The sequence below is a fragment of the Cajanus cajan genome, chromosome 8 (assembly GCF_000230855.2).
Source record: "Cajanus cajan strain Asha chromosome 8, NIPB_CcT2T_4, whole genome shotgun sequence".
Lineage (NCBI taxonomy): Eukaryota > Viridiplantae > Streptophyta > Magnoliopsida > Fabales > Fabaceae > Cajanus > Cajanus cajan.
In genome coordinates, this window is record NC_138524.1 from 24580217 (window position 1) to 24595672 (window position 15456).

General features: G+C 31.3%; 1 protein-coding gene, 1 long non-coding RNA gene and 1 other non-coding gene across 3 annotated transcripts in view; 2 read left to right on the forward strand and 1 right to left on the reverse strand.

Moving 5' to 3' along the window:
* APC6 (anaphase promoting complex 6) overlaps nt 1-1908 on the reverse strand; it is a 37497-nt gene extending 35589 nt beyond the window's left edge. Inside the window, exons 1-3 of the mRNA XM_020370280.3 lie at nt 1427-1908; nt 1207-1341; nt 249-322 (exon numbers count right to left, since the gene is read on the reverse strand). Of these exons, the coding sequence (XP_020225869.1) occupies nt 249-322; nt 1207-1341; nt 1427-1672 (455 nt within the window). The 5' untranslated portion in view covers nt 1673-1908. The remainder of the gene's footprint in view (nt 1-248; nt 323-1206; nt 1342-1426) is intronic.
* TRNAE-CUC (transfer RNA glutamic acid (anticodon CUC)) lies at nt 1893-1965 on the forward strand. The gene has a single exon. It is a non-coding gene; the product is annotated as a tRNA-Glu (tRNA).
* Nucleotides 1966-4395: 2430 nt separating this feature from the next.
* On the forward strand, nt 4396-5945 carry LOC109807440 (uncharacterized). Its single transcript, XR_014428586.1, has 2 exons — nt 4396-5338; nt 5712-5945. It is a non-coding gene; the product is annotated as an uncharacterized LOC109807440 (long non-coding RNA).
* The last annotated feature ends 9511 nt before the right edge of the window (nt 5946-15456 follow it).

Genomic DNA, 15456 nt, shown 5'->3' on the forward strand with positions numbered 1-15456 from the left:
AAGACAGAAAAATAAAATGATTAAATGAATGAAATTTCTTTTGAAACATTTTTAAAAAATCTTCCATCTTTTTCAAAAAGCTGAGGCCCATGAGTAACTTATGAGAGAAGTTTCATCCATTTTACCTCTTATTTCTTCTTCCATGAGATATTATTGAGGAGTTTATCCAAACTGACTCTAAAATCGTATGTTTTCTACTTATCCATAAGTTAGAAAGTAACAGTCAAAATACCCCCAAATATACTCACCATAGTCTGGCCTGAGCACGGTTTTCTAGAGCTTCATATGCTTTGCCTCTTAAGAAGCATATTGCAGAAGATATCTGTTATAGTATAACAAAATGTATTCAAATAAGTATAAAACAAGGGCATTCACAATGCCTCAAATTCCTATTTCTAACTAGATATTCCAAAAATTTCACTTCTAACATCTTTTTCACATTCTAAGAATTACCCTTGTACTATTCTAGCACATCATATCAAAGCAGCAGAAATAAGTAATTCATTCAATATTTTCTCTTGTCTCTTCCTAATCAACATAACAAATGTTGCCAAAATAATATGCAGAATTGATTATCCTTAGCTACTCCCCTTCAAACGTTTGCCTTCCTTAAGGAAAATCATTTAGACATCCAAAATAGATTATCAACAGATTCTTATAATAATATCATATTAATTCGGCACTTTTCAATGACCCATTTTAAATAGACTATCAGCAGATTCTTATAATAATACTTTTAAATTTAGTGCGTTTGGGTGCACATTTGCAAAATGATTTCAAATGAAAATGATTATGTAAAATTGATTTTAGTTAGAAATGATTGAGGTAAAGCTGTTTATGTTTTGGTGCTTTTATTCTTAAACCGAGTCAGTAGTATATAACTCGGTATAAAATTTTTAATCCAACACAAAAGTTGTTTAAAAATATTTCAATATCATTTTGAAAAAAATTGTCTTATTAGAATAAACTTCTCTACAATTTTACAAACAATTTTTAGAGAAGAAAAAGATAAGGTAAAATACATTTAGCTAAGCTAAATTAGTACCTTAGCTTTTGGAGTATCTAACTGATCAAAAAAATTATAAAAACTAAGTGCATAAGTTAATAAATTAAATTTAGCTTCCGTTTCTTACTTCATCCCTTGTAAGAAAAAGTTTATCAGTTGCATCCATTTAAAAAATAAAAATAAAAAAAAAAGGAACTGACATGGATTTCACGATCTTCACAATCTTTATCCAAGTACATGACATTAGAGTCCTTTGTATCGGAAACATTCCCATCCTCGTCCACTTTAGCCTCGCCCAGCATCGACAGGCACTGATCCCACTCCTTCAACTCCTCCTTCAATTCCACCACGTCATTAGCAAACAGCAATAACAGTTAATCAATCAATTAGCAAATTAATCAACTAGATTGGGGGCGGTACGAGGCACTTGGCGGCGAGGTAGCGGAAGCGGAGGTCGCTGAGGACGATTTTGGAGGCGTTGAGGAGGTGGAAGGCGCGGCGGTAGTGGCGGCCGAGGAAGAGCGCCTGCGCCTGCATGTAGATGTCGGCGGGGTCCGCGGTGAAGGCGGCGACCTTGTCGGCGAAGAAGATGGCGGAGGAGTAGAGGTGCTTGCTCACGCAGTCACGCACCACTCCTCGAAGCTTCTCGATCTCTTCCTCCCTCATCTTCGTTCCAACTCGGAACTCGGAACTCGGAACTCGGAACTCGGAACTCGTTCTGTCTGTGAATTCACTGCTAGGGTTTGTGTTCTTCGTTTCTTTTTTCTTCTCTTTGTGGTGCGGATGCCAAATTGAAATAGCGAAGGGAGGGAAGGTTTTTTATTTTCTATTTTCAAAATAATCTGCTATTTGTTTTGTTACTGTTTAGGGACTTATGTATCATCGATCCGTTGTAGTCTAGTTGGTTAGGATACTCGGCTCTCACCCGAGAGACCCGGGTTCAAGTCCCGGCAACGGAATTTTTTATACTCTGATTAATGAGTACGAAACTGGTGTCTTATTGTGTTTGGTATAAAATGCAAGCATAGGGAACAAAGTTTTGGTTTTGCGTGAAAATATATGAAAAAAAATTTGTCAATGTAAAAAAATGATAATTGAGTTTTATTAAGGGTGCTCATATGTAGGTACTCATTTATCTAACTCCGAAATTTGGGGTGGATATTTTTAGTGTTTGGGTAACACTCAACTCAATTTAATTATATCTTTTTTTTTTTTGTTTCAAAATAATATTTTAGTGTTGAAAATTCAATGCAACCAATTAAATAATTTTTAAATTTTAATTTAATATATATGTATAGTATAAAAAAATGGTTATATATTTAAAAATTAAAAATTAAAAATATAAGTGATACTACAATGTGTACATAGCCATTTAGGCTTCCTAGTTCACTCATTTCAATAGTCTAATTCTAATCCAACTCTTTCATATTTATTACTCTTCTTTCTTTTTTGTCCAATTTTCTAATCAAACTCTACCCCACAATTTAAGCCCTAAAAGTGATTCAAAGTTTAATAAGAGTTTGGACCTTTTTCCCTCAAGTAATTCCTTTTAAACTTGACCCTTAAGCATGATTTTATCATTTTTTATTTATCACCTCTCATTTCTCATCAACCAAACTTCCAATCTCATTTTCACTCTTTCTTTTCTATTTCTCACTCATTTCTTACCAACCAAACACATCCATAATGATAAAAGACAATAGAAAAACAATCCACAAAAACCAACCTTTTTACTAATACTAATTATATGAATTGATAAGTCTTATGATTTCATAATTTTTAATAAATTGACTTAATAATAGATTGCGAATTTGTTAAAAATAATAGGTTACAAAATAGAAAATAATTTCTAAATGCGTTACAAGTATATTTTTTCCCCTTACATTGTTAATTGATTAAAAATAATGTTAAAGATAACTTTTAAATTAGTTATTATTAATAAATTAAAGTTAATAAACTTACAACACATAGCAATTTTTTTTATTAGATAATAGTATAATTTTTTATTATTACAATATAAAAAAAATTTACATGTTACAGTATTACAAGTGTGAAAAAAGCTTTATACAAAGAGAGTTTAGGTCGGATGTAATCCACTTGACATAGAAAGTGACGCAATGATAAACTTGTATATATAACTACATTTTCTATATTGGGTGTTGATTAACTCATCACTTTGCGGTTGAACCTAACTTGTCCATAACAAGTGTTTTGACCTTATATTTTTTTTTTGTTCATTTGGTACTTGTTCTTACCAAAATTTGTAAGTACTCCAACGACGATATAATGTTCTTGTTGTTCCAATATTCATGATGGTGGGAGCACTTGCAAAGATAATCTAACGCTCAAAATAGAAGAAAATTTAAGTTAAAAATGAGATTAGAGATTTTGTGATAATTAACCTAGTTTAATAGTGTTGCACGAGTTTTTAGGAGATAATTTTGCATTTATTTATTAATATGTTATCATTGTGTGAGGTGCTTAATGACATAGATATATCACCTTTGTCACTCTTTAATATGTATTTTAAAATTCCTAAATATATGATGTCAAATTATTCCTTAACTAGCATCTGGGTGATGACAAACTCAACTTAGTGGAGTAAAGTTTATAGAGAGTTTGACTTGATCTACCCAATTTGGATAGTAAATTCCTATATTTTTAGTCCTTACCACACCAATTCCTATAAAATTATACATGTTCAACTTAAATACCTTTTATATTATTATTTAGAATGTATCATATAATTTACAATTTTTACTTAACCACGTCATTGTTTAATGGAGAATTCTAATGGGAGGAACCAAAATAAAATAAGAGCAAATGATAAAAATAATAATTTTGAAAAATCAAAATAAAAAAATGTAATTTTATAAGAGCTAAAAAGTATTTATTATAAAAAAATTGTCATGTAATGATAGACACTCTTTAATAATATAAATATTTATTATTAAAATCTATTTTTACCTACACTATAAATATAATATGTTAGTATATTGTTAAAATTGTAGGTATGGACTTAGTGACAAATAATATATGTTGTTGAATTTCACTCAAAATTCATTAAAATTATGTGTAACTATATGTCAAATAAATTTATACTTACATATATTATATTTATAATGATAATTTTTATATCATTTGTAATATATTTTGTAATATATATATATATATATATATATATAATATTTAACATTGTTCGAATGCTTTAGTTGAATCGCAATATTTAATCTAAATACATTACATCTTCTATAAAGTTAACGAACTTATAAAATATTACATCTTTTATAAAGTTAACAAAACATATAATGATAGTGTACTTCTTTTACCTTACATTAAATCACTACTTAAATATCAAAATTACCATGTAAATATATGATTGCCAAGAACACTGATCTAGCCTTTTTGCCCCAACCCAAATAAATAACCGAACCATAGATAACTTTCCCCCATCAAATCAAATTGGTTTCTAAATTCCGACAACCAACTAAAGTTGATCTAAATTGGCATGAAACACCAAATACCTAGTATATACTTACAAAGTAAAGTTGAATAAGCATTTCATAACTTTTTGAAAGTGTCTCTTCTATTCCTTTCCCTTCATTTTTCAAATACAATTTTTCCCCTTGGCCCCCCTTGTTGAAAACTAGAAGAGCCAGGCACCAAATAAGAAACTCCAATCATAGTACCCACCCTTGACACCCTAGGTCCCCACCATGATTTGCTACTTTAATTTCCCCGATCCTCTTTATGAATGAATCTTGAGATGTATAGAATATTATCAATAATCAAATTCTTAGTTTTAGAATAAAATTGAACTTAGTTATTTTACACAATATATTATGTTTAAATGTTGTACATAAAGAAACGTGTGATTAGATTAAAAAAAATTCATTAAAATTGATTGATCAAATTTTCTGACAAAAATTAGTGTAAATATTTGGCACAAATAACATAGTACTAAAAAGCACTGTTATCGATAATAAATAACCTATGTCCAACACCTCATGTGTTGTTCTTCTTTGCCCACAACAAGTTTCAATGTCTGAGTCTGAATTAGCCTCTTGTGATGATCAATCCCCCCCATCCTCCACATCAAGTACTCCAACCATTCAAATCGTCTCAAAGTCCTTCTCTGAAAGGCTCATGGGGAAATTCTTCGATGCTTCTCAGTTTGATTTTGTGTATGAGCAAAGTGGTTTGTGGTCTCCTCCAATAAGGAGGACTGTGTTTTTGGCCTCACCTGGTAACATATGTTCTCAAGATGAAATCCTGAGGAAGCTCAAGAAGGCAAAGAAGACAAGGAAGAGACCAATTTCATGCATCTTCAACGTATGCATTTTCTGTTCCCTTTCACTACTTTTCTCTTTCATCTTTCCAAAACTTAGGCTCACTTCTTAAGTGTTTCTATTTTTCTTTCTTTCTAATACTCATGCATGGTTGTCCATGAATTTGATCGGTTATTTTTAGTAAGATTTTTTTTCTTTCTTTTTTCTGTGTAACTGCAAGACTAAACAAAAAAAAATGATCTAAAGAGACTCGGTCCAATACTGCTTACACCAACGACTCATTTAAGTATTGAGTACATTCTTTAATTGAAATTGGTTTTTGAGAACAGACACACTTAACAAACTGTGTTTGTAGTTTTTAATTAATTTGTGATTGAGAGTAATAATCTTATGAGATTCTTCTGACTCTTTTTCAGGCCTTTTGGTGCTCTTGAAGTTGATCATGGCATAAAGAGTGCATATGCCAACCATAGTCTCTTTTAGGGTAAAGTCGTGTTTGTCTCAGAATATATATGATCCGTACTTTTCAATGAGCATGTGAGTACTGCTTTGCCAACTAAATATGTGGTCCAATGTAATCATAACCTTAGGAGACCCATAAAGTGAGATATTATATTTTATATATATAACTACTTGCAGTTAGTTCTTTACTCTTATTTTCATGTCAGTTTTTAATTTTAATGCAATATATTGATGTATAAGCTAATTGAATTCTCTCAGACATAAGTTCACCAAATCTGATAAAATCGTTCAATTTATTTGAGTAGCTTATACATTTGATAAACATTTTTTAATCTTATCCTGGTGTAAGAAAATAAGAAACTAATGAATAGAGATATTATGGAAAGTGATTGTAATTGTACAAGTCATTTCTAACAAACGTGAAGCTTCTTATAAATACATTATGTTCATGTGACCTTCCTATTTCTTTGGCTGAAAAGAAAATTACAGACATATTAGCGGTATATAAATGGCATTATTAGCACTCTAAATTAATAAATAAATTAATGCACCCAAATGCATGGTTTTGTTTTTTCTTGAAAACATTTTTTGATATTTTGTTATTACCAATGCAGTAGAGAATATAAATGACTGTACTGCACACAGTGACCCATCGTTTAGAATTTCTTTGAGAGTAGCTACCTGCTACTGCATTACGTGAACCAAAAGCGAAAGCATTGCTTTTGACCAATTGTAATAGTAAACATTTATGCCCTATTTATTAGAAGAGAGATAAAAAGAAACAAGGGGGGACAGTGAAGAAATAAGAAAAGGAAAATAATTCTGTTAATTTGGTGTCAAAGAATTATATCATATAAGAAATAAAAAGATATGATTCCACGCTGATATAGACAAAATTATTACGAAAATTATATGTTGTTTGTATTTATTGGCAGTTTTTTCTTAACGATATCAAAACCGTCAAAAATGACATTAATTAATTATTATTATTATTATTTTATATATATTTCTGATGGTTAAAAATTGCTACCTTAATTTTTCATTTATTTTTCAAACATATGTTAACGATTTTAAACCGTTAAAAATATTATTTGAATAAATATATATCTTATTCGACAAATTTCATCTCAAATTTTTATTTGAATAATTTTTTTCTTATTAAAATAAAAATTTATTAGATTATGAAACTTTTTATATTATGTTTAAAAATGATTATGCACTTTAAATTTATTTAATTATGTTAATTATTTTTTAACCTAAAAAAATTACTTTTGAATTATTTACTTACTTTTAATTAGTTATTTATTTTATTTTAAAATATTATTTAATTATTTATTTTTCTCTTTTCTTTATATATATATATATATATATATATATATATATATATATATATATATATATATATATATATATATAATCAAACAACTAAATTTTCACTCTATTTTTTTGTTATATCTATTTTCACTCATCTATTTCTCTCCATTCTATTTCTTACATATTTATTTCCTCTCTACTAAACACAAGCTTAAAGATTAATATAAAATGTACTTCAAATTTAAAATTAATATTTTTAGTACTCGTAATTCAAAAATCATGTTTTAGTCCCTCAGATCATCAATATCATATATGAAAATGACAAATTAAGATAGTTATGTAGTATTAGTTAGATTTAATGAGATATTCTTATTAATAGATACACTAATAAGTATATTTTATACGACTGTATTTATTAGATTTCCTAATAAAAATTTGATTAAAACAAATATTTTTGAAATTATAGAGACTAAAAATAAATTTACTTTAATTAAATTTGAGAAACTAAAAATACAATTAAGTCAATTTACAATAATATGACATGTAAATACAAAAATGTTGAGATTAGTAGTTATTTTTTTATTCATTTTTTAGAGATTTTCTATATGATTAAAAGGTTTTGATGATAGAAACTAAAATGATAAAAGAAATAAAAATTTAAAGATTAAAAATAAAAATGGTAAAAATTAAGAAACTAAAACTAATAAAAAGTTTTGTTTAGAAACTAAAAGTTAAAATTGACAAAATTCAACAATTAAAAACATATTTAATAAAAAAATAAACAATGGATATTAAGTAAAATATGATATAAAATATTAAATAATTTATAATAGTTTAAATAAACCTTTTTCAAAAAGTAATTTTTAAAATACAAAGAAAAATCCTTAAAAATAATGAAACATTTCCTAATAAAGTTGTGTTACTAATGTATTATTTATAGTTCACTAAAAAGATATTTTCACCATTATTTTATATATATATATATATATATATATAGTTAATTACCTATACACTTCTAATGTAAAAATTTTTTACATTGGCAACCAATTATATCTCTTAATTGTATCATGTCATTGTAAACACATTTACACTTATAAGATATATAATTAGTTGCCAATGTAAAAAAACTTTACACTTGCAGTATATAGGTGATTAACTCACATATATATATATATATATAAATTCTAAAATTGGTTTGAGAATCTTCAATATTTCATTTGCTCTTAAGGCTTATTTATCATCTTACTCATTAAAAAATATAAATTCTAATAAACTTTAATTATTGTGAATGTAAAAAGAGTAGGATTAAGCACGGAAATGACTAGTTGTTGGGGATATGTGTGCCTAAACCAGAAATTCACGACTGGTTTGTATTTGACAGAGAGAGACCTTCTAACTTCCTCTTTTTTGTAGCTTTCCATCCACACTTCTCATGTCCAAATCCCTTTTCTTAATTTTCTGATGCCTTAATGGAATCGAAATTAAATATTTCAGATGAGCATTATAGTGTTTAAATTAACTTTGTTTTGGAGGGTATATGAATAATAAGACATGATTTCTCTTCAGATTCCCTCTCTTTTGAGGGTAATAATTGATAAAATATGAATTTCTTCTTCACTCTTCTATTACACCAAACAAAAATATTGACATAACTTCGTCTCTCTTCTTTGCTGGTCCTCTTCCCTCCCTCACCTTTCGAGCAAATCGCATACACCAAACGCAGTGCAATGTCTTCTTTTGCATTGGACTCATTCCTGTTTTATTTTTTATGCATACAATGTAGACCAATTACACACGTGCATCATATGCTAATTCCTTGATATTACACTTGATATCCTTGTAATTTTTTTATAACTCATGGTATTTTTTTATTTGGAAGTTAATAACAAATATTTTTTAAGTTATTGAAATATATTCATTGGTTGATTTGATATATATATATATATATATATATATATATATATATGATCTAAAAGATATGAACTTTCAATCTAACGGTTGGATTTTCAAAATTCACATTTAATATAAAGGTATTGAGCGGTATAACATTTAGTAAAAGTTACACCGGTGTCATTTGAACATTCCTCATATATATATATATATATATATATATATATATATATATATATATATATATCAAATTTTATATTAATCTAAGATGATTTGATACTTCATCCTCATAAAACAAAATTGACGTAATATATACATTTTAAAATATACTAAAATATGAACACTTTGATTACCTTCAAGTTGTTGTTCAATTTTAACAAAATTTGACATATATGATCTAAAAGATATGAACTTTCAATCTATACGGTTGAATTTTCAAAATTCACATTTAATATAAAGTTATTGAGCGGTGTAAAACTTAGTAAAAGTTACACCGGTGTCGTTTGAACCCTCATATATATATATATATATATATATAGTTAATCATTTATACACTGTCAGTCTAAAGTTTTTTTTACACTGGCAACCAATCATATCTTTTAAAGTTACTTATTTTATTATTATTTCATTAAATAAGCAACTGACATAACACTATTAAAATATATGATTGATTGCCAGTTGTTTGTGGTGAAATTCGTTTATGGGTTCTTTTTATTCGAATTAGCACTAGTTTGTTTCAATTTAGGTATTTTACGTTTAAACTTAATAAAGAATAGGGACAGACAGAGTAGAGTGACTAGTAATTACTTGTTTCTAGATTTTCATCAATAATTATCAAGCAATAATGTTCATACATGTAGATACTTAAATGAATGGAATGAACAATACATATATTAGCAATACAAATCATGGTCCACTTCGCATAATGATTAAATTACAATATCAGAATTACACTAACTACGAATTGAAACTAACTACACTAATCCTAGAAAAAGAAAGAAAATGTGGTCAAGAATTCGCCATACCCAGCAATTTCGTGCACGAAAGCCATATGCGCAAGCGGTGAGTGCTTGAGAGTGTAAGTATGATTTTTCTGACCCCTGTACATGAGGTTGCTTCTTCTATTTATAGACATAATCGAGAGCGATTAATTTTGTGTAAATCCATCATGGGCGCATAATCCCTGTCCACTACATCACTTACGTGGGTTAAGGTGTAACTTCTCGTAACCGTTCATCCCACGTATTTTATTTCTTCGATTATCTCTTTAATAACTACCTTGATGTAACTACTCAACTGCTCGAGAAAACCTCCAGTAACCTCCTTTCTCTACTCTTTCCGAGCAATTCTCGTTCCAAGCGGTTCTCGAATATGTATGTTTATGGCTCCTGATATTCCCCTTTTGGTATAAGTACTTCTTCCAAAATATAGATTTTTTTTGAGTGACCCTAACAAATGCCCCCCCTAGGAATTTAGTTTTTGAAGCACGCGTTGAGGCGATGAAAGACTAAATTCCTATGACTTTCATTTTTTCGATCAACACTGATTAACTTTTGAGTCACCTATTCGATAGAACCCTAATCAGACATGCATTAAATGTGGCTATCGTTATATCTAAAATTTTACTGCTCCTAATAAAATTTGACGGCACCTGCTCACGTTTTCCTATGCTCTTGTCCGTTGATTTGAATTGTGATTTGAAATGTTGATGGTTGATCTGACTTGTTTGGGCCTTAGCCTCGGCTCGTTTACACTTGTTTAAAAGTCTTTTTAGGGTAAAATTTCTTTTACCGCTTTTTTCACTGTACACCCTTGATTTCTCTTTGCTTTCTTCCTTCTTCGCTCCATCTCTTATTCTTGTTTTTCTTCTAGTTTCCTCTTCTGGTTCTTGCTGCAATGGCTTCTTCCGCTGCTTCAACCTCTACTATTGCTTCAGTTCTTTCTCCTACACTGGCTGCCGCTTCATCTACTCAATCTGTTCCCCTGCTAATGGCCAATGCTACGGTTTGTGCTATGAAAGATGGTGACGAAACTTTCGTCCCCATTCTGGGCATGGAGGAAGCTAGCCTCAAGATTTTTAATTCCCAGGTACTTCTTCCCTTCTCTCTTCAAGATGGTACCACCCATGCTTTTCTGGGTCCTTTCATAGGTCAGAATAAGAAAAATTTTAGTAACACATTGCTTCCTGAGGATTCTTCTATCTTACATTTCATTTATTCTCCTACAATAGACCTGAACTTGTTTAGTGACACCACCAAAATCTTTAGAGCGTTTCCACCCACGAAAGATAGGCATTTACAATGGTTAGAATGCGTAGAGAAATCAATGCATTCTGTGTGGGTAGGTGCTGGTATATCTGAGTTCATCCAACTCTTTAAGTTTGATTTGCATGCTTTCGACCCTCAAATACTTATCTCTACTATCTTCTTTTGGAATAGAGAAACTCGAGCTTTCGAGTTTCCATGTGGTTTTGTGTGTCCCACTTTGTTAGATATTGTTGCTATCACTGGCTTGGCGCCTATAGGGGAAAGGTTTCATCCAAATCATGGTTGGCCAATAATATCCTTTTCTCGACAAAGTCCACCTCATTTTTTCACCTGCTTGATGCGCCCCACAAATACCTTCGTGTATTTCTGCCATAGCTAAATAACTCTCATGATTTCCGAGACATTTAAATAAAATTCCATCGAACCCTTTCTTGTATAATTCATTATTTAGTATGACATAATTGAGATCCTGGTATTTTATTTTTTTTTCTCGACTTTTAAATTTGGGTCTTGAAGATATTCGATCAATTTTTTCCTCCAATCTTGAGCACTTGAGGTGTCGATGGTAAGGCCTTCTAAATTACCTATCAATTCATTTTCTGTATGAATCAAAGTTTCGAGACATTCCTTACTCATTTTATATCCTGATGCAATTTAAGCCAATTCATTTGCTATTATGTTTGTATTTCGAGAAATATGTTCAAACTCAACCTCGTTAAACAAGTTTAGCAATGTTATTGCTCGAGATTTGTATTCGACCAATCTTTCATTTGAACATTTATACTCTTGAGTTACTTGTTTGATGACAAGTTAGGAATCTCCTCGAACTATGATATTCCTAGCTCCTAATTCTTTTAGAACTTCGAGTCTAGTAATGAGTGCTTGATATTTAGTTTCATTATTCGAGTACCCCCTCCTTGTTTTTAGTGATAGTTTAGTCGAAATCCCTTTAGGGGAAATGATTAACAAGCCTATCCCAATTCCTAACTCATGTTTCGAGCCATCGAAAAATAATTCCCAAGGTTTTGTTGTTATGTAATGGACTTGTTTAGCTAATTTCGAGTGGTCTACGAGAAAATCTGCAATTACTTGTCCCTTTGTGGATTTGAGAGGAACAAAAGTTAGTGAATATTCAGTTAATGCAAGTGCCCATTTTCCAATGTGAGAATGCAATACAGGTTTACCCAACATATACTTGATCACATTACTTCGACAAAATACCAATACATCAAAAGGTCTAAGATAGTACTTCAACTTTGTACAAGCAAAATATAAACTTAAACATAATTTTTTCTAAAGGAGTATATCTAATCTCTACTCCGACTAACATTCTACTTAGATAATAAATGACTATTTCAATTCCATTATTATCATCCTACGCCAGCATGCCCACAATAGTCAAATCGTTGGCTGAAACATACAATTTCAGTTGTCTTCCTTTAGAGGGTGGTGCTATTACTAGAAGATGAGCCAAATAAGCTTTGATTTCCTCGAATGCCTTCTGGTGCTCTTCTTCCCATCGAAATTCCTCCTCTTTTTTCAAACGTAATAATAGAGAAAGCACTTTAGTTTTGCCAGATAAATTCGAGATAAATATTCTAAGAAAATTTATTTTACCTAGGAGAGATTGAAGTTCTTTCTTATTCGATGGAGACCTAGTTTCCATGATGGCCTTAGTTTTGTTCTTATCCACTTCGATCCCTTTTTGATGCACGATAAATCCCAAAAACTCTCCTGTTGTAACACCAAAAGCACATTTTAGTGGATTCATCTTTAGACCATGTTTCCTTATTCTCTCGAAAGATAATTTTAGATGGCATAAATGTTCCTCCTTTTGTTTCGACCCAACAATTATATCATCAATGTATACTTGTATAAACTTACCTATCAAATCATGAAATATTAAACTCATTGCCCTTTGATATGTGGCACCTGCATTTTTTAATCCAAATGGCATCATCACCCATTCATACACACCTAAAGCTCTTGGACACTGAAAAACAGTTTTCGATATATCATTACCTGCAATGTAAATTTGATTATATCCAGAATAACGATCTAATAAACTTATGTTTTCGTTACCTGCAGCAACATCTACCATTGTCTCAACAATAGGCATAGGGTATTCGTCCTTGGGGGTAGTTGTATTAAGGTCTCAAAAGTCAATACATACCCTGAGTTTCCCATTTTTCTTGATAACAGGCACAATATTCAATACCCATTCAACATATCTTGAGGTCCTGATGAACTTGATTTTCAACAACCTCTCGACTCCTTCTTTTATCTTGTCAATGACTTCTGGAGCAAATCTCCAAGGATTTTGCTTAACTAGCTTCTTCCCAGGAATTGTTGGTAATCTATGCTCTACCAAACTTCGATCCAGACCAGGCATCTCTTCATAATCCCAAGCAAAACAATCTTTAAACTCCTGTAATACTCGAATAACTTCTTTCCTAAGCTTCCCTTTCAAGAGCTTGCTAACATAAGTTATTTTCTTGTTCTCGATAGTACCCAGATTAATTTCTTCCAATGGGTCTTGAGATTATAACTTATGATCTTCATTACTTGACCTCTCAAATCCCAATGGTGAGTCATCGAAAACACAATCCAATTTGGCTTCAAACTCCTGCATTCTTTCTTTTTCCCGGTTTTTGATCTCTTGGGCTATTTGATCATTTTCTGTTTTTTGGTTTTCTTTTTCTTTTTCTTCGGCCGATGTGGCCGTGTTGCTCGTATACTCTTTTGATCCTTTTGACAACATCTCCTCAATGCCTTCCTTGATGTCTTTACAATTTACGGCCTTTCTGGCTGTTCATTCGGTCATATAGGTCGAAATTCGAGCTAAAAAGCTCGAATAGTGATCTTGGTGCTTCATTCTTGCTCTTGAGGTGACTCTTTTTCGGCTCGAATAATAAATCCTTTTTTCACATCCCAACAGAACATTTTCTTTATGCTTTCTTCTTCGTCCATCATATTAACATTATGGGCATCGAAAGGTTTGGTTTTGGCAAACGCTGTCAATTGTTGGTCTGCAAAATACATGCCTACTTCGTACTCCTTTTGGTCAACATCGAGTACCTCCAAGCCTTCATCCTCATTCCAGAAAAAGATTTTTTGATGGACAGTCGAAGGGACAACTCCAACTCCACGTATCCATTCTCGACCCAACAACACATTGAAATTTTCCTTCGACGGGGTCACAATGAACATGATTGTTCTTTTCACACTTCCTATTTGCACATCGAGCAAAATCATGCCTTCTAGTTGTGACGACTTTCCTGCATAATCTGATATGAGGATGTTATGAGGCTTTATATCAGTTACTGTCTTCCCAAACCTTTTCAGCATGGTTTTTGGGAGTATGTTTATGGCTGCTCCTCATCAACCAGTACTTTATTCACCTCATGTCCTTCAATCATCAGAGTTAATAATAAAGGCTTAAGGTGAGCCTTCATATCCTCAGTGGGAGAGTCAAACAAAGCTGAGTTAAATTTGGGAATAACTCGGGAGATCTAATTAACCCACACGATCTTCGACTCATAGCTAGGATCATCGAAAAAATCCTCTCTGTGGATATCCTCTTGCTCATTAACGGATTCCATGGCCCCAGCATATTCAGAAGGTAAGATCGACACTATCCCACAAATATCTTCCAAAGAGTCGTCGAACCCACTCTCGAAGCAGTTAATTATCATATCTTCATCATCCTCCATGAACTTTCGAGATGACTCACCTTTCTGAGCTACCGGGATTGAGAAACGGTTTCCTTTAAAACCTTCGAATGTAGCTTTCCTCATTCTTTGTTGTCTTCTCCATTGGGTCTTCGTCAAATTATTAAAAGGTTGTTGTCTAAATCCATGCCCATAATTTCTAGACATATTCGAGAATTTTTCAGGAACTCTAGACATATTCGAGAATTTCCCCCTAGGAACTCCCTGAAATGTGGGCCTAACATAATTCATCACTTGTTTCCCTCGACCCATTCCAGCCATTGGCCTTTGTGGAGCATTCCACTTTCCTACTAGGACATTAGCATTTGGCACAAAAGTGTTGCCAAATTTCGATGAGTTTTGCATTTCCACCTTTCCCATTGGGGCGTTATATTGAGGCATATGTATCTGCCTCATCATTACACCAGTACTAGGTTTCGCTCTCTCTCGAAGTTTCTTAGCTTTGTAGCTTTTCATCAGCTTCGATTCCTCAAAGGCCTTAGCAGCGACTTATCGAA